The 27,210-nt window shown below is 41.0% G+C and overlaps 1 protein-coding gene across 4 annotated transcripts in view; it reads right to left on the bottom strand.

Moving 5' to 3' along the window:
- Window positions 1-27,210, bottom strand: part of TRIQK (triple QxxK/R motif containing) — a 102,538-nt gene that overhangs the window by 14,538 nt on the left and 60,790 nt on the right. For all 4 annotated transcript variants that reach the window (XM_075920391.2, XM_075920387.2, XM_075920392.2 and 1 more), the window contains exon 3: window positions 4,300-4,385. In XM_075920391.2, coding sequence (XP_075776506.1) covers window positions 4,300-4,385 — 86 coding nt within the window. The remainder of the gene's footprint in view (window positions 1-4,299; window positions 4,386-27,210) is intronic.

Raw genomic sequence — 27,210 nt, 5'->3', positions numbered from 1 at the left:
TTCTGTCTTCCTAGACCTGAGGCTACCTGCTGCATATCATGGACAAGAGTGATTCAGAGAATATAGCTTACTTAGACTTTCAGAAAGCCTTTGACAAGATCCATCACAAAAGCTGTTAGAGTAAGCAGGGAAGGTCCTCTCATAGATCAGTAACAGATTAAAAGACAGGAAACAAAGAGTAAGAATAAATGGCCAGTTTTCAAAATGGTAAGAGATAAATAGCAATGTCTCCCAGGAATCTGCACTGGGACCAGTGCTGGTCATCATACTCATAAATCATCTGGAAAAAAGAGGTAAAGAGTGAGACAGCAATATTTTCAGATTATAAAAAACTACTCAAGACAGCGAAGTTCAAAGCAGCCTCTGAAGAATTACAAAAGGATCTCACAAAACTGGTTGATTGGGCAACAAAGTAGCAGATGAAATTCAATGTTGATAAATGCAACATAATGCATATTGGAAAACATAATCCAGAGTATACAAACAAAATGATGCGGTTCAAGTTAGTTATTACTCACTTGGAGTTATTTTGGACATCTGCTCAATGTGCAGCAGCAGTCAAAAAGCTAACAGAATTTTGGGAATCTTTAAAGGAAAGATCTGGATAAGAAGACACTTTATAAAACCATGGTATACCCACATGTTGAATAATGTATGCAGTTGTGGTTGCCGTGTCTCCAAAAAAGATATATTAGAATTTAAAAAGGTGCAGAGAAGGGAAACAAAAATGATTAAGAGTATGGAAAAGCTTCCATGTGAGGAGAGATTAAAAAGACTGGGACTGTTCAGATTAGAAAAGAAACTAAGGGGGCGGGGGATATGACAGAGATCTGTACAATTATGAATGGCAGTTTTACTTTAAATCCTGCATTAAAATGAAAACCAATCAAGGTTTAACATGACAAACAAATAAGTATGCTATCTCTTGAAATGTATCAGGATTCCAAAAAGTTTCATGTTATTTCCAGGCCTTTTGCTTCATTTTTTTCAAACAAACCTAGTAAAGTCTTTGGGAGAAATACACCCCTGTTAACTTCCCTGGTTATGAGGAGACAATTTGCCCTCTTCTCTCCCTTCTCCTCACATTCTAACCTCTTCCTTTTTTTATATCCACTTATTGCCTCACCTTACATGCTTAGACTGCAAGCTCCTCAGGGCAGAGATTGTCTATTATGCATTTGTACAGAGTCAACTGTAATGAGGTTCTGTTGCTTGATAGGGGGTCGCAGGGCACTACTGCAGTATAACTTAATACTCTAATTAAATAATAATTACAACAACTGCAGTTATAAGGGGAAATTCATCCATGACATAATACTTCCATTATCTACAAGTTAGTAATTTACAAGATTTTTGAAAGGGAGGAATAGAACACCACATGTGAAGATACTATGAGTAAATAAAATCCTTAGAAAATACATTTAAATATGTATGATCACAAATTTGGCAACAGGGCTAGCAGTTGGGAGTCAGTACACACAGGGAGCGGGCATGGCCGCAGGTAACAGAAACATCAGCTTATCAGTTAACTGGTTAAACTCTTACATCCCTAGCTCTAAGCAAGCCAGTTGTCAGCTTCTCATCCTGTTCTCAGCACTGTCTTTGGTGTGTGCTCTGGTCATGACAGTTCTCAGCTCCCAATAATAGTCTTAGTGCTGTGAACTGTACCATGCACCAAACATGCCCCATTTCACTCCTCATCCCCATCTCTGTATGGTATGCCTGTTCCATGCACTGAGTGTACGTGTTCTCAGCTCCAAACTATGACCTACTATAAAGTAAGGCAACCAAAATTATTACAGGTATGAAACACGAAGAGACATTAAAAAGATGAGGTCTTTGCAGTTTAGAAAAGAGATGCTGGGGATACAGTAGAGGTCTATAAAATCATGACTGGTGTAGAGAAAGAGAATAAGGATGTATCATTTACCCCTTCCTATAAACACATGAACCAGGGTCTCTCAAATGAAATGAATAGGCTGCAGATTTTAAATAAACAAAAAGAAGTAATTTTTCACACACACAGTCAACCTGTAGAACTTATTGCCAAGAGATGTTGTGAAGATCCAAGCTATAATTTGATTTAAAAAAGTTATTTACTGTCTAAAGTTAGAGGTAGATGACAGAGGATGGATTACTTAATGATTGCCTGTTTTGTTCACTCCCTCTGTAGCACCTTGCACTAGCCTTGGTCAGAATATAGGCTACTGGGTTAAATGGACCTTTATTTGGCAGTATCCCCTGTCCATAGCCAGCCCAAACTGCCACGAACAGGGAGAAACATGTTGCTACATAAAATTCTCTTTTATTTTCCTCAGTCACTATTATTTGTATTACGATTCTCTGCGTCTTTATTCTCAGTTTGGAGTACTTTTAAAGTAACAATTGGGCAATACAATAAAAAAATAAGTGATATAGTTTCTGAGTGCACAGTTACACAGTATTCTCATCTGTAAAAAATATTTAACGAAATCTCCAAAATCCCCATCCCCCACTTATTGAGAGAGATTTAAAAAAAAATTAACTGGGAGCTGAATATACAAGAAAAATGACCAGGTGGAACACCAATTTTAAAAGATCACCTCACAGAATTTTTTTTTAAATAGTAAATTTAATAAGGCTATGTCTAGGTACAGCCTATGTTGGCAAAACTTATGTCACCCAGGGAGTGAATACTGTACCTCCTGAGTAATATTAGTTACACCGACGTAAGTGTTTGTGCACGCAGCTTTATGTCAGCAAGGTAGCTTATGCTGCTCGTGGAGATGGGTTTTTATTTGTGCCGATGGGAGAGGTCTTTCCCCTTGTCATAGAGTGTCTTTAGTAGATGTGTTGCAGCAGCATAGCTATCAGCAGAGCTGTGCCACTGCAGTGTTGTTACGTACAGATATACCCTAAGAAAGGCAGGAAAAAACAGAACTCCAAAAGTTAGTAATCTATTCTTTAAACAAAAAAGGCAGTCTACTTTTTCTCATTAAAAACTGACACACAGCACTAACTGAGGAGATTATGTTGTGAAAACATACTGCATCGCATGGCAGTGCTTGATCGAGATCAGCAATCAGGAGTAAAAAGAAAGTACTGTTTCATGATTATAATAGCAAATTTTGGAAGACAACCAAATACATCATCTGGCAGCTCAACAGCTGCTACAGCTTGGTAGTAATACCTTGGCATTTGCTATAAACTATAACCTGAAAAAATTGATTTCTCATCTGCCAGAAACAATAATATGTTTTCCTTTTAAAATTTCTGAGTTTCTTTCAATAGAAGAGAGAGATTTTTGAGCCATTTTTTATTCTGCACGTTTCTCAGCATGACTGCCAAGTTAATTTTGTATTATTGTATTTTGATTCAAAAATAAATTTTGGGGATAAATATTGCATGCAACTTAAACAAACAACATGTTTAGCCAAATTCCATCTAAAAGCATGATGAGCAGCACAGAATATTTGTCCTTCATGCTATTATTTTTTGCACTTTCTATTTAGTAATTATTTATAATTAAACTTCACACACACTTGATAACAGGAAGTTTTCAAGCAGTTTGAGGTTCAGTACCCTCCTTCCTGTTTTGTTGATAGTGAAGGAAAACATTTTCCACATTGGAGTCCAAGTGAATGGATGTAGCCACATAATATCTTATTCTTATTAATGATGAGATTATACCAGTGTTTCTCAAAGTGGTCCGCAGATACACTCTGAGAAAGCTGCCAATGGGCCGCTCAAGTTTGTTCATTTACAGGCACTGCAGCCACAGAGCCTCGCAGTTCCCATTGTCTGTAAATGGAGAAACAGAGCTAATGGGAGCTACGAGGCTCAGTGGCTGTGGCACCGGTAAATAAACAAACCGGAGCAGCCCGTTGGCAGCTTTAATCAGAGTGGACCCGCGGATCACTTTGAGAAACACTGGATTATACCAATATTTGTTTATATAGAACTCATTGATATGACATAGTAGAGGAAGGCAGGAGTTGCTATGCAATTTCCATAACTATATAAAATCATTAAAGCTTTTTTGTTTATACAGAACCAGTCTAAAAAAATCCTGTTTCTGAACTATATATATTCCACTGGCACTGTAAAGTATGATTCATCTCAAGAACATTAAATGTCCTTTAGAGTTTCAGTTATCTGAAGGTTAAGTAAAAGCAATCCCTCATAAATATTTTAGATTCTGGTGTTCCACTTAGGTCTTGAAGTGTCAAACAATATCTCTGAAAAATCAATATTCACACAGTACATCTATGGGGAAAGGAAACTCAACATGGTATAAGAAGCTATCAAACAGATATCTACCTTTATGCCCAGTGCAGTTTTCTTGGCTTCCGCTTTTAATCTTGTTGCTCTTAACACTGGCCTGTTTTTCTTGTAATCTTGTTTTCCTAAGGTAGAAAAAAAAAAGTTACTGTAAATGATGCATGGAAGATAAAGTACAGCTATAATTACTTTAGCTGCAGTGGCAGATCTAAATTTTTTAAAGAGTTCAGTGATAGAAAGAGTTATGACATAAGAACTGGATCAACAGCAGTGTCAGCAACAACCAGAAAACCAAGACGGTAGTTAACAAATCAACTTGAGTATGATAGTCCAGTGAGCTACCAAATTGCAAATTATGATAGGCCTCCAATGGTATGTTGGTTACTACAATAGCAACTGCAATGCTCAAGTAGCCATCTGATGGCACATATGTAGGAAACATCCTCTCTCAGGAGTCCGTACACCAGTCTATTCACACTCAGTGGAGAAATCCCCTTTGAGGCATACAGGGGATGTTCTCTTTGTATAAATTCTCCTCTCTCAAACAGCCACATTTTAGGGATTAGATATTGCGAAGACTCTCTATACTTGGTCAAAAATCAGGCATGAAGGATGTGAATAATCAGAATGCATTTGATGCTAAAAGGAAAGGCCCAGCACCTATTGTCAGTGGAAACCGAAGAGAGTCTCTTGGTGGGAAAGAATTGGGATCTGAGAGCTTGTATCCTACACACCAATACATTCATCCAGACAATGCATCACAAAGAAACATTTCCTTCCACTTGAGTAAAAGGCACCTAGAGATTTATAATGCAGGAGAATCTAACCTCCAAAGATATGAGGGCACCACAGAGCAGAAGAACATTTTCTAAAGCAATCGGACAAACAACCCAAAGGTTACTTCATGAGAAGAGGGGAAACAGAACCAACAGGGGTTTCTACCCTCAAAGTATTATAATAGCATGGTTTAATATGCAATGGTTAAGCAACTGTCAGAATTTCCATTATAAATTGCAGGAATTTATAACTCATAAAAATTCACTCCAGGGTGAAATTTGGCACAGAACTATCCCAGCTTGGAATATTTTTGAGCCAATTTTCAATAAAGTGATGCAGCTGTTCCAAACTTTCTTGTGAACAAACTATAGAAACCTATCCATTTGGGATTTTTAAGCACTAAAAATATCTTCAGCTTAAAAAAAAAAGATAATTGAGAACTGCTAGCTCCAGTTTCAACTCTCATGACTCAAATTCTCTGTCATTCCTTCCATGGTAAATAAAGCAGAACAACCAACAGAATTACTTACATTCAAATATCTGCTTTTCCAGTGATGCAACAGTATTAGGTAATGAAAAATTATGTGGCTTTGAAAGAGCACAGGGAACCAGAAGCTACTGATATCAACAAATGAAATCTCCCCCATTTACTGATATTCCCTCTGAAGCGTAAACAGCAAAGGTGACTTACATTGGTGTAAATATTTTGTATAGAGTACGTAATCTCTGATTAAAGTTCATTTATTAAGATCAAATCTACTACTACAAGGTAAAATTCTATTATTTCTTGTAGCAAGGTGACCATGTAGTCACTCCCTCATGGCCAGGGGTTGCTTTTCAGGCACACTGCCCTTTTGACTGACTCATGTGGACCACTTAAGATCTGCACACAGGTTTTCACTTACTTGCAGATAGTTTAATAACAAAAACAATCCTCAGGGTCCAAAACTAAAGTATATCACCACACAATAGTCCATAATTAGCTCTGGACAGTCATAATTCTTCTCTCATAGCCAGAGCTCTTCTATCTCAGGTCCAAACTCATCCCAGGTTTTCCCATAGGAGCCTCTTGTTCCATTGGTCTCAGGCCATTCCCTGCAAGAACCCTTCACATTCCCTTCCATCTCTATACTTTCTTGAGTGTTCCCAAACCACCACATGCCACCGCTATTCTTTATAGGGAAATCACCCTGATCTTTCCCAGTTTGGCTCATTCTGTAACCAGAAGCTCCAGCAAACCAGTCCTTAAGGTTTGTACCATCTTGTTACAATTCTCTTTTCATAAGTTGCAAGCACTTTGACACTATTTACTACTGTAACGTGATCATTAATAAGGCTGGCTTGCAGTTACATAGAGAATGCTTTCAGATTTATATTAAAACTGATATGAACTTAAATCACCTATATAATAAATATTTTAATAATGACTGTACAGCTGTTAATTCTCCAAAACTATGCACCTGTTATTAATTTACCACTCCTTGGTAAGTATGACAGTTAGAAGGAAAAAAAACATATGCTGGAGAAGAGTCTTGGGTCTACTAAGTGCAAAAGTTTTAAAGAGCATCTGTTCATTTTTTTTGCAATGAAAACCAGATTCTACAATTGTGCTAAAAAAAACCTCTTTAAATATCTGAATTTTCTAAATCCTTAGGAAAGACATCTGCACAGGCCTTCAAAGAACTATGAAATGTAAAGTCCCTGGCACATAAAACTGGTAGTTATCACCTGTAACACACTGCACAGATAAATAATCTAAGTTTCTTAGGTTCTTTGGGTCTACAAATTCAACAAGTTCGAATATGCATTGACACACTTCTAATTCCTTCCTGTTTCATCTTGCTCATACAGCAAGCTCTCTCTCTACATATATCAGTCATCATCAGTCTTAATTGTTTCTTCTTCTCTTCTCAGGAAGTGACAGTCAAAGCCGGAAAAGAGGGATTCATCAGACAAAGACACATTTGTCTCCTACCCAATGTTTATTTAACAGACAGTGAATTCCTAAGGGAGCATAGGCAAAGAAACTTCAGAGGATAGAGCTGAAATACTTCCAGACTAAATCTGACCTTGTGTATTGTTTTAGCAAAACCCTTTTCCATCCCTTTTCCATTATCTTCTGTAGAGTGGGAGGGTCGCTGGTCCTTCACAGTTACCATAAGATGACCAGGGCATGATGTAGTAGTGAGTGCAATGAAGAGAGGAGCTTCTCTAATTTCTGCTTTTAAGGCACAGTTCTTTCTCACTCTATCTTCAAAGTACATGGTGTCAAAGTGAGTGCATCCCTGTCCTTAAATAAATGTTTCAGAGGAGCCATGTTAGTCTGTAACTGGAAAAAACCCCCGTAAACAATTAATAGTCTTGCAGCACCTTAGAGACTAACAAAAAATGAAGATGATATCATGAGCTTTGTGGGTACAACCCACTTCTTCATCTTTTGTTAGTCTCTAAGGTGCTGCTTACAGAAATAGTAATGGAAAGAAGAGGAGACCTCTGCTTCAGTGGGTAAGGAAAGTGGAAAATTGGGGAGATCTGCAAAAGCTGTCGCAAGAAGAAGGCAGAGATATGTCTCAGCACAGCACTGGAGCCCAGAACACAAATGACTGTTAGAGAAATTTAGTTATGGCACCTCAGGCAATTGGCCTTGTTGGATCTGGAGATCTAAGTGTTTCTGGACACTCTCTGGTTTAACAGAAAACACACAAGAATAATAGACAATTGTCTTGATATTTGTTATCATTGATACTGCAGCTTGTTATCCTTGGAGCCCTTTCCAGAATACACCTAAATGAAAGAGGCTTTTCATGCCCATTTCACAGGCACCGCAGAATATTAGATATAAAAGAGGAAGATGTAATAGGAAATGTCAGGAACAGTGGGAAAGAGCACAGGTTTTTATTATTGCAATTTGTAAACTTGCTGGACAGTGTAAATATGAAACATTAGAAGAACTAAAGATACAAGATACTTGTTGATATAAAAGATGACAAATTAGCAGCACAGCTAAATTTAGCAGACCCAGATATCACACTAGCAAAAGCTGTAGCAAAGGTGAAAATGAAAGAAACCACAAAGAAACAATATGATTTACTTACTAGCAGAATAGGAGAGACTGCATCAGATATTACCAACACTGTAAAGAGGACAGGAGCAATTCAAGCAAATTTATAATGTAAGAATAGTATACAACTAGAGAGTGCGAAATCAAAGAACCCTGTAATGGGGAAGTTTGGAAAAGCTGTGGAAGAGGTGGCAAGCATCAAGTCACAGCAGCTAAAAACATCCAGCAAAAGAGAAAGAATGTAGGAGATGCAATAAAATGGGACATATTACAAAAGCATACTAGTCACTCAGAATAATGGAAACCAATCCAAAAGGGGGTGTTACTGTAAAATGACAATCCATAATAGGAACTACAGTATCAAAAGAACAGACTACACCTAGGTAAATATGTATAAATGTGAAATACTGAAACCCTAAATATAAATACTGATACTGGGGCAGCAGTCCGTGCAATGCCAGAAAAAGATATCAGTCCTGGGATGGAGATCTGCAAATAAGATTTTACATAAAGCTAGTAACCCTACCTTGGATGTTTCAGGATACTAGAGAAAGGATGGAAAGTTCTTCAAAATTATATGTAGGGTCCTACCAATACACATTCCATTCTGGTCAATTTCATGATCATGGGATTTTTAAAATACTAATTCCATGATTTCATGTATTTAAATCTGAAATTTCAGAGTGTTGTAATTGAAGAGCTTCTGACCCAAAAAGGAGTTGTGAGAGAGTCACAATGTTATTGTATGTGGAGACATGGTACTGCTAACCCTTACTTCTGTGCTGCTGCCAGCAATGATGCTGCTTTCAGAGCTGGGTAGCTGAAGAATGGTGGCTGCTGTCTGAGATCCCATATCTGAAAGCAGAGCTGCTGCCAGCAGCAGTGCAGAAGGACAGCATTATATGGTATTGCCACCTTCTGTGCTGCTGCCTGCAGCGTTTGGCCCTCATATAGCCACCCAGCTCTGAAGGCAGCAGTGCAGAACTAAAGGATGGCACTTATTTTTGAGCTACTGCTCATGGGATGCTGCCTTCAGAAGTGGGCAGCGGACCAATAGCCACCACTTTCCAACCACTCTGCTCTGAAGGCAGTGCAGGAGAAAGGGTTATAAGACCACAATCAATCCTAAAATAACCTTGCAACCCCACCTGTGAACTCCCTTTAGGGTCAGGACTCCCAATTTGAGAAACTCTTGTCTCCTCCATTAAATCAGTGTAGGATAGTGGAAAAGCACACAAAAGACCAGATTTTTTCAGGGGGTCGCCAGATTTCATGGTCCATGACATGTTTTTTCCTGGCCAAGAATTTGGTAGGCCCCCTAAATATATGTAATGCAAGGACTAAGAACTAGGATTGCCAGCAATGTAAGGACTACAACAAATAGAGAAACTAGATTGCAATAATGGAAAAAAGCAAACTAAACAGGAGATGTATCATGTCCACACATCTTCACTGAGTTAGTCAGCTATCAGAGGAGTACAAAATAGAACGGGTGCCAAGAGCAACTACTTTTTGCTCTCAAAGTCCCATACCACAGCTCTATACTCTTGGGGGGGGAGGGGGAATCAAAGAATAATTAAAGAAAATGTACATCATAGGGGTTATTTCCCAGATAAAAGAACCCAGTGACTGAAACCCAATGACAAAAATCAACATTGTGGACCTTACACAATTTAACAAAAGTGTGTGTGCAGAGAGAGATGTATGTTTCCTGCAGCTGACCAGATATTAGCTGTAGCAGTTGCCTGGCTCAGTGTCGCTATCTGTTCAGCTTGGCTTTTACCACAGAAACAGACCACTGGTCCTTACTGGCATTATTGAGTGGAAAACCATTAGATGGCCTGCCTAGGATTCAGAGTTCAAATGTGGCTGATGTAATTTTCCTTCAACACTGAACACATATCTGAAACAGCACTCATGGCAGCAGATGCTCCACCTACAGCTCTGATTATGCAGCCACCAGCAGATGAACAAAAGGTTTTAATAAAGATGTCAGAGTCTACATTCTGGCAGCAATTTTTAGCATCTGCCAACCAACTTCAGCAAATTAGATATATGGACAAGACCTGCCAGAATCTTATTCAACTCTGCAAAAGGAAGGGGGGGGGGTTCAAAGAGAGTCAACTTCCAAAAGACTTATTGCCATATCAGTGGGACCAAAATGACCTTCACGTGGCCTGCTTCTGAAAGGGCAGCACATTTATATCCCTATGGTACCTCAGAAAGAGGTGCTCTCCAAAATCCACAAGGGAGACCAAGGGCAAACAAGTATGGGGCTTGAGTCCAGAAATGCATAATGTAGCCCAAAGTGAACAGGCAAATTCAGACTTTAGTAGAGAGCTATAGCCTTTGAAGTATGTATCAAGGAAAGAACAAACAAAAACCAATCATTGGAACCATTACTCACCACAGAGCTACCTTAAAGACATTGGAAAAGGATAACATTTGTTTTTCTGCTAAGGATATTTATTATTGTAGTCAATTTCTTTTCCAGCTATATCAACTTCGCTATACTCATACACATCTCATTGACACAAGTCTTCCATAAACTAAAGTTAGTATCTGCAAGACATGTGGTTTCTGAAGTCTTCCCATGTGATAAGATAACTCAATTTACCTCTGAAACATCCCTAGTTATTGACACAGGATTTTGATTTTGAACATATTATAAGTCCATGTTATCCTCAAAACAGGGAGATGGAGAGAACTGTGCAAATGTAAAAAGATTTCTGCAAAACACATATAAAGTGCTGCAGCATATCAGTCAACACTGCTTGCACTGGACTATGTCCAAAAGCAGTTCTGATGGCAAGATGACTAGGAACACATTTTCCTGTAGCACAGATATATCTTAAACCTATCTGCCCTGATCTAAAGGAATTTCAAAAATGGAATACTGAAATGAAAATTTGTCAATAATGAAACTTCAATATTCAGCACAAAATAAAAAACACTACCTGTCCTTCTCCTACCTTGCTTCTTAATCTGCCCACAATTCTCCTCGTTCTTCTCTTTCATTAGTGCAGCAGCTATAGAAACCACTTTTACTAAGTTGTGCATTGCCATAAATTCTGCTTTAAGATTTTTTATGGACACAAGCTGAGACCTCTGCTAGTATTTGCAATTTTAGACATGGGTAAAGACAAAGGCAGTTTGTCATTTCTGCCATGAAACAGTTTCACAGTGAAAAATGCCAACATTCCTCCCCCAGAACAAATGCTAGGTTTTCATATAACACACAACATGTGCTTGTTTCTCCTCTCACATAAACAGTATTAAAATACACTGATTTCATTGGAATTAGTGTCATTTATACCACTATTAGTAAGTGGGAATAAGGCCCCATACATCTTTTTATTTAATCATATTAATAACAGATTAGAGCTGACCTGACCTAGAATTTTGTTTTGTTTTCAAAATGTAGTGTTTCATGCAATAACATAGGGTATGTCTACACTACAAAGTTAATTCGAACTAACGGATGTTAGTTCGAATTAACTTTGATAGGCGCTACACTAGCGCTCCGCTAGTTTGAACTTAATTCGAACTAGCGGAGCACTTAGTTCGAACTAGGTAAACCTCATTCTACGAGGACTAAGCCTAGTTCGAACTTACTAGTTTGAATTAAGGGGTGTGTAGCCCCTTAATTCAAACTAGTGGGAGGCTAGCCCTCCCCAGCTTTCTCTGGTGGCCACTCTGGCCAACACCAGGGAAACTCTATTGCCCCCCTCCCGGCCCCGGACCCCTTAAAGGGGCACGGGCTGGCTACGGTGCCCGTGCCAGGTGCAAGCATGCCAGCATCCAGCTAGCAGACCCTGCACCTGGCACGGCTCGAGCCAGCCACCCGATGCCTCCCAGCCCTCCCCCTCTTCCCGGGACCAGGCTGGCGGCTCCCGGGAGCTTGCCCGGGACCGCAAGAGGCGGGCACCCGCCTGGTCTAGAGCGGACATCGTAGACCTCGTCCACGACCTCCACACTAGGACAGGAAAGCGGCCGTCTAGGGCAGGAGAGCTGCCAGCCTGGCCACCCAGGAGCAGGTTTGCATGAAAATCAAGGTGGTCCAGGGTGAGACCCCTGACCCTGAGCCCTGAGCTTACAATGGCCGTCCTGGGTCAGACCAAAGGTCCATCTAGCCCAGTAGCCTGTCTGCCGACAGCGGCCAACCCTAGAGACCCTGGAGGGGATGGACCAAAGACAGTGACCAAGCCATTTGTCTCGTGCCATCCCTCTCCAGCCTTCCACAAACTTTGGGCAGGAACACCACTCCTACCCCCTGGCTAATACCACTCCATGGACCCAACCTCCATCACTTTATCTCACTTCTATTTAAACTCTTTTCTAGTTGTAGCCTTCACAGCCTCCTGCAGCAAGGAGTTCCACAGGTTGACTCTTTGCTTTGTGAAGAACAACTTTCTGTTACTAGTTTGAAGCCTGCTACCCATTCCTTTTCTTTGGTGTCCTCTAGTCCTTCTATTATGGGAACTAATGAAGAACTTTTCTTGATACACCCTCTCCACCCCACTCATGCTTTTATAGACCTCTATCCTATCCCCCCTCAGTCTCCTCTTTTCTAAACTGAAAAGTCCCAGTCTCTTTAGCCTCTCTTCATATGGGACCTCTTCCAAACCTCTGATCATTGTAGTTGCCCTCCCCTCTCCCACCCTCTCTCTTCCCCTCTCCCACCTCCTTTTCCCAGTCTCCCCCAGTTTTGTTCAATAAAGAGAGATTCTGTTTTTGAACACACGTTTTCTTTATTTTGTACATCAGGAAGGGGGGCTAGGGAAGGGTAAGTGGAAGGAGGTGAGGGAGGAATGGGGTACGAGCCCCCAATGGGGAGGACTGGGCTGGCTCTGCGGGCTTCTGGGGGTGGAAGCTCTCCTGCAGCCCCGCAATTGCCCCCTCTCCCCAGATGGCAGCCTGCGGCAAGTGCAGTCAGTCTGATGGCCAAGTCCTGTGATGTGCCCAGTGTGGGTACTCCGGGCAATCCAAGCCAGGACTGCTTTGCAAGTGGGGCACCCCTGAGAACTGTCTTTCCGGGGTGGGGGTTGGGTCCCTTTTAGCACAGCCCTCGGCTAGCCTGAGCCAGCAGCTCCACGCTCTAAGTCCTCATCTGATGCCCTGTTGGCACTGCTTCCGGCCATCCTTAACCCCGGTTCAGGGTCCACTTAATGTGGACATGCTAGTTCGAATTAGCAAAACGCTAATTCGAACTAGTTTTTTAGTCTGGATCCGTTAGTTCGAATTAGCGCTGTAGTGTAGACATACCCATAGTTAGTACAAAACCTAAATTAAACACTAAAGCTGAACTGGGCAAGTTCATTAAGTGCTGGAGACCCCTTTTGTTTAGGCATCAGGAATATTTTGTTACCAATAAGGGATGTTAAAATGCATGTATTTTTGTAAACATGTAACCGCTGAGAAATACAAGTTTACACATGGGGGTGGGTGGGTGGGGAGGTGGGAGCTGGTTGTCTCCCCGCAAGCACTGGCTCCTGCCACCCCTCTCCTACGCTGCTGCCTCTGATGCAAAGGCAGCAGAGTGGAGAGAGGCAGTCAGGTCGGTGAGAGACGGTAAACGTGGGCAGCTGGCTATTGCCTCTCCCTCCCCCCGACTGCTACCTCTGTGGGAGGTAGCTCCACAGGAGCTGGTGTCCCACGCGCACCGGCTCCCACCTTCCTCCACACACTTCTCTCTCTGATACAGAGGCAGCAGTGTGAGGAGTGGGGAGGGCGCTGCATGCAACTGTGATGGTTAATCGATGTGTACATGAGTCATATCCCTAGTTACCAAATCACTATTTTGCTGGCATAAATGCAATCATATTTTTGTAATCATTCCAACTATTGGATAGTCTAGTGACTAAGAATGTTTTGCACCGAGAACATTATTTTGAGGAATTTGAGTGCATATAAGAGTGTGGTTGTTTGAGGAGACTACAATTTGAAATACAACTTGGCCAAACTCTGCAAATTAGCTTTCTTTAAAGGAGAGGGAAGGGACACCAACATTTACTGAATAAACCAATGCTTTAACAATAGCTTATTACTAGGATTGAATAAAAGACTGAAGAGTATCCAGCTGCTTTTCAATTCATCAGGCTGAACCAGAAATGGGGCTGCATCTTTGCCCTTTGTTGATACTGCTGTCCAAGCTTATTATCATATGAATATCTGGTTATTGTTTTATAAATGTTCATGTTTCAGAATCCCCCTGCTTTCTTTTCCCTCAGTAGACTTTACAATATCCACCTTCATTATCATCATGTGGCAGTGCTGCTCTTCGCCTGCATTTTCTTCTTTAAAAATTAATGCACTGCTATTTTCTGAATACTGTACTGCATAAGCTGCTTATGAGTACATTATGCTATCAAGCAAGCACATACAGAAAAGCTTCCTAAACTGTAATTCTTTCAATGAAAATACAGCTGGTTCTGCTTCAAAGGCACTTCTTTTCACCTGCAAATGGACTTGCTCCTACACTTATTCCTCAATTCATTGTCTTTTATTTGTGTCTGCAAATCTTTAATTGCCTTTAATTAGAAAAAAGTAAATTCAGTGTTTTAATCTTGCAAATACATTCAATCATAATTCTGTCTGGGATGAATACCAAGTTCTATTCACTGACTGATCTTTATAACAAAAGGTATATAAATTTATTGTCCGTTTATATAGACCACACCAATTAAGCCACAATAGAAAACCAAGCAGATAAGAGTCAAAATATTTCTCATTTCAAACATGCAATCTAAATTTAATTACTTAGATGAATTATTTGAAGATGAGTTATTTACAGCATGCCAAAAAACTGACAGATACTAAAAGTTGCTAATCACCATTACAGATTTAAAACTCCTTTCTGTGCTTTCAAGTCCAATTTGTAACCACAAGCAAACTGATGTCCTGAATCTTTTCGGGCTGGTATTACAATCATATCAAAACTGTAATAACATTCCACATTATAGAGATCCACTTCAGATGTTAAAATTAGTTAAGTTATGCTGTTACAAAAATGCAAATATTAGTCATTTACATATCAGAAGTAACAACATTCTATGTTTTACCACACACAGCGTGTTTAAAAAAGTATTGGTGGTCAATTAAAATACTGACAAATCTAAGGCAGGCTGTGGTAATCCTTACTCTCACACTTTAAATAATTACTGGCATAACTAATTCAGTGGAAGTCAATGGTCCCAATAGTGCAAAGTCTCACCCTCTGATACTTCTCACCAATGTAATTAGGGTTTCCACAGTCTGATTCCAAATGGATATATTACATCCTACCCCTACCCTTGCTGCATCTCAAGGCAGCAGGAGGGAAGAGAATAGGAATGAGTAGAACATTTAATTTGACTGGCAGGAGAAAGATAAATACTGGGGGTCCTTAAAAAGAAGGGAGAGAGCGCAGTTCCCACCACTATTTCCCTGATCCAGAATGTGCAAAGAGATTGAGCAAGGTGCAGTGGGAAGGGAGGAAGATGGGTTTCCCCCACCATTGTTGACTTTTGGTCAGAAAGGGGACACAAGGGAAAAGCTGACAGACCAGTGTGTCCCACTTAGGTATCATGCAAAGACCACCCACCCACATGTGCAGCTACTCTACTAAATTGGCTACCCTACCCTCCTTATCCTATAATGGAGGCACTGTTTGAACTGTCTCCAATATACTGCGAGTCTGACCTGTTCTGTGGGTCAGAAAATTATTGTTCTTTTTTTCCCCCATTGTTCTCGCAGCATCCTGGAGAATGCCAGCTGTATAATAGAGAGCCATCTCCTTGGGTGCACCTGCTGATCTCAACTTCTAGTATGCTGTGGGGAAGGGGTATCTCTCAAGCAAGTAGGTACTAAGCCATTTTACTATATATTCAATAAGCAATAGAATTCCAACCTAATGCCAACTTATCTACATTTTAAACAGCACATAGATGAACTGCCAAGGTACAACACATATTACTAATCTAACTTGAAGAGCTAAATAAAAATAACATTTTTTTAGAATATTAATGGAATGTAAGCAAGACAAAATCCCAGGGACTATTAAGAGCCCAATCCCAGCTGCAATGAAAGTTAAAGATATACAGTCCCTAATAAAAACAAAGAGGAGTCTTGTAGCAACTTAGGCCATGTCTACACTAGGCGATTATTTTAAATTTACTAAGTTTGACTTCTGGGCACCCTGTTTTACAAATTCAAAGTTCTATGTCCTTGTTATGGGGAAGAATCTAACATAGTACGAGGTAGCACATCCACATTAATGGTGCCTGCCTCAGACTCAGAGCCCCAAGAAACACTCTGGGGAGCTGCAGGAGGGCTCCTGCAGACCAATTAGTTCAAATTAGCGGCACCAGAGCATCCACACTAACGTTATTTTGGATTTATAAGTTTGGGAATAGCGTTACTCCTCATGAAAAGTAGAACTACAAAGTTCAAATTCCGTGGTCCCGTACTCTGGAATAACTAGCTTGGTAGTGTGGATGTATCACTTAGAAAATCGACCTTGGGGGGCTAATTTTGAACTAAGGTCCTAGTGTAGACCAGGCCTTAGAGACTAACTAAAGTGGAGATACAGACTAACATGGCTATCCCTCTGAAACAATCCCTAATGTCTTGGATAGTAGTAGTATTTGGCCTTATAGCATTTAGTGCTGCTTTTTGCCCTCTCAAACTACCCTACTAACATCTTCAGTGATTTCTTCCATCCTCTCTCCAAAAAGCAGAAGAAAGATATGTTTGAATACAATTTCAAAACATAAGATTGCTGTAATAAGAGATGTTTTGGAGTCTTAGGCTAACGCAAACATTGATACATATACAGACTCCCAAGAGTATGATTTGCTAAAAAAAAAAAAGCACGAGAACCCCCCACAGCCTCTCTCTCTTATTCAGGTTTAATGGAAGCTCAAATCACTGACCATTTTTCAATCGTGAGAGATGGAACAGCTTGACACTAATAATACATTTGCAAAGGACACATCATCATTTAACACAACATTAAGTGCTCAGAGACAACTTTTTTACAGTAGACACAACGTGCTCAGAGCTCAGGGTTGACATATCATTACATTTAATGCTACAAAGATAATCCAACCAGTCATTCCTAAAAGGTAAATTAATTTTAGAGCAACTACTTTTTCAGCTTTAAGCCAGCAAGAAAGATGCATTAAAATGAACAAGTTTCTTTTGTATTATCTGCAAGATTTTTTTGTCTAAATATAAGGCTTCTTCAAGTATAACAAAATCTTCCCATCTAACTATTTCAGTCCTCTCCTGATTCCAACTTAGAATTCTTGAAATACATTTTAAATACAATTTTAAAGCTGCAAATAAAAAACACCTGCAAACAGCCTATTCTTTCCAGAAGCTGTAAAGAGCTGTTTTGCTATAGAAAGAAACATATGTTTAAAATCTCTGCATTCAGACTATGCATCCTACACCAGATAATAAAAAAAAATGTTTCCATTATTTAATTTCTTTCCTGCAATCATTTGTTTTAAGCAACATTATTAACAAGTCCATGCAAGCAATTTACAAATGAATTTTATAAAATGGAATACACATAATTTAAAAACAAATACTAAGCAATGAGACTACTATTTAAAATCAGTTTAAGTCAAATGCCAGGTGATTTTCATTCTATTTCCAACACTCGGAGAATATGAGATTAATTGTATAAAGTTTAAACAGTTATAAAAAATACTCGTACCAATATTGATCTTTATTAGACATTGTGCTAAAATTGTGCTAAAATGATTATTCCACATAATTATATATAAATAATTATATATATCAAAAGTTTAACACAGGCTTAATGGTCACAACAGTTTCTAGTTTGTGGGTACTAGAAATATAGCAGTTATCCATTAGTAGGAGTTTCCTGAACACACACTACTGTAATTTTTCAGTTAACCTTTCCAGTGACCATTTTAACATTTTATACTAAAATAGGGTTGCCAGATGGTTTCAACAAAAATACTGGACACACTTGACATTACATCACAATCTACATTACATCTTATTTAGAAAATACCAGACATTTATATTTTCTCAATTAGTTTCCTGAACAGAAAACTCAAATACTGGACTGTCTGGTTCAAAACGGGACACCTGGCAATCCTATACTAAAATGAACAACAATGACAATGTTAAGGCTTTTAAAAACAAATTAATACAATTAATTTGAACCAGACCTCATTGTGAGTGTACTGCCCCTCCCTCTTGCTCATTTATACATTGCCAAAGAAAACTACAAGCATTTCTACTGCCATGTAAAGAAGCAGGTTTCTTGGGAAGTTCTAGAATTGTGGACAAAGCAAAACAAAATAATTGTTGTTTAGAAACCAGTGTAAAGTACTAACAATTATCATAATTTACAAACCACAGTTATACCAAATAATTGGTCAGACTGTTTGGGGGGACAAAATAAACTACAGTAACTAGTTTAACATTAAGTATCGTTGGGATCATTATGATGTACAGAGGCAGTGCATTACTGAGGAGGAGGGGTAGATGTACAGGCCAAAAAGCACACCTGGATTTTTTGCAAGACAGAGCTGATATGATATGGTAAGCCAATTTGCTTAAGCCAATTTTACTAAATCTGTTGACTTCAAATAGAGTGATAATATTTAGCCTGGAGTAAATGAAAAAAGAATCAAGCTCAAAGCCTCTGAGACAAGATGGATACAGTACGCTAGGCATCCATTTTACAATGGTACAAGTGCATGGAATGCTCTCTGCAGCAGAGAGGAGACAAACTTTTTTGACTATGCCCTATTTGAGATACACGTGAAGTTTATTTAAAATTATAGCAGAAAGCAAAGCAAGAAGGACTATGGGGAATGTTCTGAATATACGCTCAAGAGTAAAGCAAACAGAGTATTACTATTATGCTACTCTAGTTGTATTACAGTAGCTCCTTGAGGACATAAATGAGATTAGGCTAGGCTATCTACAAACACAGAACAACAGACAAGCCCTGTCCTGAGCACACTGTGAAAGATGAAGATGCCTGTATCTGTAATTTTTTATGAGTATTATGTGTTCCATATGTCCCTTTGTTATGTTGTTAGCTAAGTGATTACCAAGAGTTAATTCCAGAAATAACTAATATGAAAACAGGCAGGAAGACACATGCTTCTGATAGCCCCCTGTTGCCATTACATAAAAACAAAGCTGAGACCTAACAGCTTTGAAATAGACTGTAAATTTGGTCTAATTTTGACTGTTGGGTTTGGCACGCAAGTCATGTTAGAACAGAAAAGGGTGGAAGGGAAGGATGATGTGAGGGGCTTGAGGTGGGGGAGAGGCTGTGTGTGGGGAGACCACAGCGTCCCTGCCACTATGAGGAAGTTTCTGCCAACCCTGGTGGGTGCTGGGTAGTATTGGTGGCCTGTGATATAGAAGAGCTCACATTAGATCAGGGGGTGGGGAACTTTTATTCTATCAGGGGGCACTGCCCCCATAGAATAAATCAGCTGTGGACAGAGTTGTAAAATACCATTTAATTAGCTAAATAATTAAACATTACATTTAACTGGTTAACTGATTAAATGGGAGTGGGTGGATTTTGATGGTAAGGGTGATGCTTACCGGTTAACCATTTAGTTACCCATTCACATACAGGCTGTCCTTACTATAAGTCCAAGATAGGTTCCAAAAAACTTGGACTTATAGCAAAACAACTCAAAACAGGGAATTTTTTTCCACGGCTGTCTTACATTTGTGCCTTTTTTTTTTTTTTGCACGCGACTTAAGAGCAGGGAATCAGAGGACTTATAACACATCAGTTCCTACAAGAGTCAACTACTTTAATGTGGAATGGATGTATACTGGGGCAATTTATAGCAGGGACGACCCATATCTAGTTGTGGGTCACATGCAGCACCACAGGGAAGGATACAGAGGTTCATAGTGGGGCCAGAAATGAGGGGTTCGGGATGCTGGAAGGGGCTCTGTGCTGGGACATGAGTTTGGAATGCAATAGGAGGTGATGGCTCCAGATGGGGGTATGGGAAGGGTTCCTAACTGAGGTAGGGAGTCAGCAGGCTTCAGCAAGACAGTACTTACCTGAGGTGGCTTCCAGTTGGCAGTGCAGCACAACTAAGGCAGGCTCTCTCCCTGCCCTGGCTCTATGCTGCTCCCAGAAGTGGCTGCCATTAGGGATGTCAGCATACAGTCAAGTAAATGATTAACTGATAAGCCTATCGACTATATGCGCCACCCCTCTTGCTGCCTCTGTATTAGAAGCGGGGAGGGGATGGTGGACGAAGAGCACCTGATTCATCTACCCTCCCATACCCATGCTTCTGCCTCTCCGCACATTTTGGCTCACACAGACCCGCCTCTATCCCCCCTGCTGCCTCCTACAGAGGCAGTGAAGGGAAGCAGGCAGGAGCTGGTGCTAGGGGGAGCCAGATTAAAAGCCAGTTCCCCACAACACCAGTGCAGAGGCAGCAGTGCCAGAGGTGGAGTGGGGACAGAGGGCAGGGGAGGTTGCCATGAAGCAGCCTCTGTCAGTGGAGGGTCCAAACTCCCTACGGACAGAGGCTGCTCCACATCTCACTGAGCAGCCTTTGCGGTAAGCCTGCGCCCGCAGCGGGCAGAGGCCACTTTGAGGCAGCAGCCTGTCTGTGGGGGTCTGGGCTCCCTATGGAGCAGTCTCTGTCCCTGGAGAGCTTGGACCCCCACAGACAGGGGCGGCTACCACTCCGCACTATTGTCTCTGTATCAGAGGCATCAGAGCAGGGAGGCAGGCAGCTGATCCATGAGAGGAGCTGTTTTTTAAATTGGCTCCCCTTGTGGACCAGCTCCCACCTGGCACCCCGCGCTGCTGCCTCTAATAGAGAGGTGGCAGGAGGCTCCCCAGGAGTGGAGTCAGAGCACATTGGCTGCCGGCCCCGCCCCCGGAGACTATCAAATAGTCATGTAACTGATAATATTTTATGCAATTACATGACTATCCAATTATTATCCAACATTCCTAGCTACCCTGTCCGGCCCCTAGGCAGAGGACTAGATGGTGCTGCATGGTGTGTGTTACTGGTGCCCAGAAGCACCACCCCTTCAGCTCCCACTGTTTGCAGTTCCCAGCCAGTCAGAGCTGTGGAGCCAGCCCAGGGGATGGGGCCAGCATGTAGAGCTTCCCTGATCTCCCATGCCTAGGGACTGCAGGGACGTGCCAGGACTTTCAGCTTATGGTGTGGAAATTTGGTGGGGGCTGGATCTGACCCATGCAGCTAGAGGTTCCCCACATCTGGACTGGTGATCCCTTCTGGCCTTAAACTGTGATACTATGAAGTCTATCCCTGTTTCTACAACAGGCCATATACATTGGTTTCTCCAACTTTAGAAGACCCAGAGCAAAGAAAGAATTTTGAGATTGACAGAAGGTCATCTGAAGCACAGGGGTAGAGGAAAACAGGGATTGCAGGGAAGCAGATTTGAAACCCTGTCCCCGAGGTGGAGATGCCTGGAGAAGCTGGACCTACTAAGCTTTGCATAAAATGGATATTTATAAATCGCTCATTGTATTAAAACCCCTTTTCTTATTATGCTGTGTTCCTTCTGTTGAGATTAAACAATACTTTGTTTTGAAAAGACTGTTTTGGCTCACTGTGTTCACCATGGATCACAGCCCCTGAAGGGAAGACTTCCAGGGGCTGAAGCCAGTTGAGCCTGTTGAGGAGCCACAGTAAATAAAATGTGCTGTATCCTGCAGCTCAGTACAAGAATGGCCCAGTGAGACAGAGATGAAGATGCAAGGCCTGTCAGCTGAGAGAGGAGTGCACTCAGAGATATAAGAGTGGGGTCAAAAGTGCCAATGGCCCTAACTGTGGCAGTTTAAATAGACAAGACAAAGAATGTGAGAGGGAGAAAACAGAGAAAGGAATTGCCCAAGGTCACACAGCAGAGCTGAAAATAGCAGCTGAATGTAACTAGGGATGTTAAAATTAGACTAATCAAATAGTCAGTGGAATTTCTATTGACTATTCAATTAGTTAATAAGGGAGCTTCCACTTTGAAATGTAGCATGAGCCCACCTGGTTGTTGCTACATTTCAAAGGCGGAAGTGCCACACAGAGTTCTGCCTTTGAAATGTACAATAGCCCCAGCAGGGACTCTTGAGCATTTCAAAGACTGAAGTGTTGCATGGATCCTGGAGCTAGGGGGGGACTCTGAGTCCACCACTGGCCCCAAACTCCATGTGGTGCTTCTGCTTTGAAATGCACAAGAGCCCTGGGTTCCATGCCACGTTTAAATCTTTGAAATGCACAAGAGCCTCTCTTGGGGCTCTTGTACATTTCAAAGGTGGAACACTGCCACTGCCCCCTGCCCCCTGCCCCCTGCCCCCTCCCATGGAGTGGGAGATTGAGGGAACGGGCTTTTAAACTGGTTCCCCCCAGCATTTTCTTCTCCTCCCTTGCTGCCTCTTTCTGATAGAAGCAACAAGGGGGGGAGGGGAGGGAGCGACTAGTTGACTAGTGTGTCAACTAGCAGACAAGCTTTTGCTTATTCGATAGTCGACTAGTCAATTAGTCGCTTGCATCCCTAGTCTTAATTACTAATCTTATGCCTCACACAGCAGATTATACAGCTTCTCAATTTAGAATCAGAGAGGTAGCCGTGTTAGTCTGAATCTGCATAAACTACGAGAAGTCCTGTGGCACCTTAGACTAACAGATTTATTGGAGCATAACTTTCATGGGCAAAGACCCACTGTGTCAGATGTACCTAAATGCATCTAATGAGGCTCTAAATTCTTAGCTGCAATCTGCCTATGTTACAACTTTTCAGTAAAAGGAATCATGTTATTCAGACCAGCTGCACATTACAAGATCATTACAAGATCCTTTGTATCAGAGGTCTCAAACTGACTACCTTAGGGTCAGTGCCAGTCCTCAAATCTTTCTAGTAGGCTAGGGGCAAACCATCTCTGGCAAGGCACCTGGGAGGGGTTCCATGTGTTCCCCTGCCCATGCATCTCCCAGCCCTGCCTGCTGGCCTGCACACTCCCCACTGCATCCCCCTTCCCTGTCTGCTACCCCCACGTGATTGAACTCCTCCCCACCCCAGGAGTCCCCAAGGCCATCACCAGTGGAGCAACGGATCTAGAGCAATTCTGGCTGCTAGCTCTGTGCCACTGCCAGCATGTCCCTGTTGCCCAGAGGAAGTACAGGCAGAGCTGTCCCATCCATAGGATGGTTCAGCGAGACTGCCTTAGGCCCCACGCTATAGATGGGATGGTCCTCCATGTTCAGGTTACCTTGCAGGGCCCTAGGCAGGCTGGGGCCGGCAGCAGTGGTCAGTCTCCTCCCCACACTGTATCCCTTAATCTTTTCCATTCATGTGCGTATTTTTCCGTCCACGTGCAGAATAAATATTTTACATATTTAATGTATTTAAGAATAAACATGTCAAACACATAGAAGAACATAATTTGTTGAGGGAAAAGTCAACATGGATTCGGTAAAGAAAAATCATGCCTTACTAATCTACAAGAGCTCTTTGGGGGGGGGGGGGTCAAGAAGCATATGGACAAGGGGGCTCCAGTGGATTTAGTGTACATAGATTAACCAAAAGCCTCTGACAAGGTCCTTCACCAAAGGCTCTTCAGTAAAGTTAGTTGTCATGGAATGAGAGGAAAGGTCCTCTCATGGAATGATAACTGGTTAAAAGACGGCAAACAAAGGGTAGAAATAAATGGTCAGTTTTCAGAATGGAGATGGGTAACTAGTGAGGTCCCCCAAGGATCTGTCCTGGGGCCAATCCTATTCAACTTATTTATAAAAGATCTAGAGAAAGGGGTAAACAGTGAGGTGGCAAAATCTGCAGATTAAACCAAACTGCTCAAGATAGTTAAGACCAAAGCAGACTAATGAAGAGCTTCAAAAAGATCTCACCAGACTAGGTGACTGGACAATAAAATGGCAAATGAACTCTAATGTTGATAAATGCAAAGTAATGCACATTGGGGGGAAAAAATCCCAACTACACATACAAAATGATGGGGACAAATTTAGCTATCACCACTCAAAGAGAGAGATCTTGGAGTCATTGTGGAGAGTTCTCTGAAAACTTCCACTCAATGTGCAGTGGCAGTCAAAAAAGCAAACAGAATGTTAAGAATAATTAAAAAGGTGGCATCTGGTATTGGCCACTGTCAGCAGACAGGATATTGGGCTAGATGGACCTTTGATCTGACCCAGTATGGCTGTTCTTATGTGCCCCGAGGCATGTGTGAATGTACACCACCAATAGAAACAAAATATTTACATGCTCTGCTAATTATCTGGGCAGTATTTGAATTTCTCCTGAGTGGCTGCACAAGTACCCAGCTTACAGGGAACATTGCTCCACTGCCATCTCCCAAGCCAGCCCACACTAGGGCTGGGGCACTCTGCTTTCTGCCACCACAGCAAAGTGGAGTGACCAGGCTAGCCTGGGAGATGGCCATGGAGCAGAGAAGAGGCTTCTGCATTGCTCTGCTTTCCAGAGGCTCCCACCACCTCGGGTCCTAATTCCTGCTGCCACCTTGCTCCAGGCCCTCTGGTAATCCCCGAGGCCCTGTCCCTTAGGTAAGGGAACTTGAGAGACGGGATGTAATGGGGAGAGAGGGGGGAGCAGGGGCATGAAGAGGCAGGGTGGGGGCACAGCAAACTCTGGATTTGGGGGAAGAATAAGGACACACATCTCTAGGGCTGAAGGAACTCATATGCCAGAAGCTGTGTGCAGAGTGGATAGTGGAACTGCTTGAGCTGCAGATGATCACTGGACTGTGAGTTTGAGTTGCTTTATATTGTGTCAGTGCAATTTGTTAATTCTGTCCAAGTAAAATGTTTCCAGTAATATTGTCAGCATTTTAAATTTTCACATCAATGAAGCATATTTCAAAGGATGCTTTGTCAGATCTATAGATCACTGTCACTTCAGGTGTCAATGGAGACACACTAAGCAGAAGTATATATTAGATATTGAGAAAGTGATTATGCAAGATGGAAAATTTATATCAAAACAAGTTCTTGTAGACCCATTCACCACGAGTGGAGAAATCAGATGGTTTAAATGGAATTTGATGGGACAGGAATATCTCTTTTACAAGTCACCATGATCTCTGGGGATCCTAAAATTACTTGTAAGGAATAATCTTCCCAAGTCACTCATAATTTTAGCTCCAAAGAAACACAGTTCTTCAGTTCCCTTGTAATTTAAACTCCTTTACTTCAATATAAACAGCACCTGACAGGTCTTAACTAAAAGTGAATGACAGCAATAGCAGCTGACTTAAAAGAGTAAAGGAAATGCATATTTATGAGTACCTAGAGTTTGGTTTATGGACCTCACAAATAAAGGTGAAACGATGTCTTGAACACGTATGGGGAGACACAGTTCTGCCTTCAAAAGCAAAACTGGGCTAAAGCTAATGATGAGATCTGTATTTGTGTTATTAACATCTGCTACTGCATAAAAAAAGATGACAGACTGGCTGACTGTTAAACTTGTCTATATGTTCATCTCTTCCCAGATTCATTATTCCATATTATTTTTCTTTTGGTGACTGTCCACAAGAAGGGTCTCTGTGTCCATATTAAAGTGTTTAAGATTAGTGAAATTTCACCCTGCATCCCTGAATTAGGTGCTTCAAGTAAAAACAGTGTTTCATGAGTCTGACATGCAATTTGCCCATATTGCCATTTAAGGTATATATAGGAAATTGTTTGGTTCCCACACATACCCATCTTCAGACATATAGCAATGAATTAATTTGCATGCAAAATTTAATCAATCACCTCACTACCAATCAATCATCTATCAGAATGCAGGGAATGGGTGTATTTAAATCTTTTTTTGTTTTTATTATTTCTATAAATGTTTTGAGTTTGACCACTGCTGGCTGCACATTCCCCTATTAATTCTTCTTTCTTGGGGGAGGGGACCCTGATGACTGGTTTCAGAAAATAATCTTGTTTTAAAGCTTAATTCATTTTAAATAACTTGTACAGTTCAAGGTGTAAGGGACATTTTCCAAATAAAATTAGCATTATTAGTATCGTTCTTCAAACTTTCTTCCAAAGTACTTGAGTCTGCTAAGAACGTTGCTTCCATCAAGCAATATAATGAATCATAACCATGTAGAGAGAAAGCCGTTTTTCCTCCTGAAAGAAAATTGCAGTGAAGGGATCAATGCATAAAAGTGGTTTATATTCTTGGGTCTTTCACTGGCCCACCTGCATTAACACAAGGAAGTGGCAATCTCCCTTTGCCTCAGTTTTTCCATCTGTAAAACACTGTCTATCAAAATGCTTGGTTAGAAGGTGTTACAAAAGTACAAAGTATTAATCTTCATAGTTTTTTTATTTTTGTGCAAGAGATGTTTCTCTAATGTCATATGTTAATTTACTTTAAAAGGTTCATACTGAAGGTTACTTCTTTCAAACGAGCTCCCACAATTACTATATTTTAAATCAATTACTAATTTATTAAAAATGTATATGAAATATTTATAAACACTTGCTTAAAGATTTCAGTTTCTGGAATTAAACAGTTCCCAGTGTGGGGTACACAAAAAACCTAAAGGTATCATAAAACCAAACAGAAAGCCAGCATTTGGCAATGCCTATTTGATCACAAAATGCTCTACAATTACACAGGTTTGATCCTGTGAAGTGCTTAATGCCTATTTCCTTGCAAGAAGTGTCCCTTTATATAGTATTCATAGATCTTATATTTTAAAAACCACAGGGGACCACCAAATCATGTAGTCTGACTTTGTGTAAAACACAATTACATTTCACCCCGTTACACCTGTATTGAGCCTGATAACTTGCATGTGATACACATTTCAAAAAAATCATAAAGTATAGATATGAATATATAGAGATATGAAGAATCCACTACTTCCCTTGGTGGTTGTTCCAACAGTTAAGCATGTTCACTGTTAAAAATAATAATAAAATCATAGGACTGGAAGACACCTTGAGGGGTCATCAAGTCCAGTCTACTGTGTTAATAGCAGGAACAGCCATCATCTAGACTATGGGTTCCCCCCCCAGGGGGACACGAAGAAATTCCAGGGGGGCACAAGGTGACTGCCCTCCTCTCCTCCCCTCCCCCCA

Source organism: Pelodiscus sinensis, chromosome 2 (assembly GCF_052426305.1).
Source record: "Pelodiscus sinensis isolate ZL-2025 chromosome 2, ASM5242630v1, whole genome shotgun sequence".
NCBI lineage: Eukaryota > Metazoa > Chordata > Testudines > Trionychidae > Pelodiscus > Pelodiscus sinensis.
The sequence above is the reverse complement of the archived record's forward strand: the minus strand, read 5'-3'. Positions and strand labels throughout refer to the sequence as shown.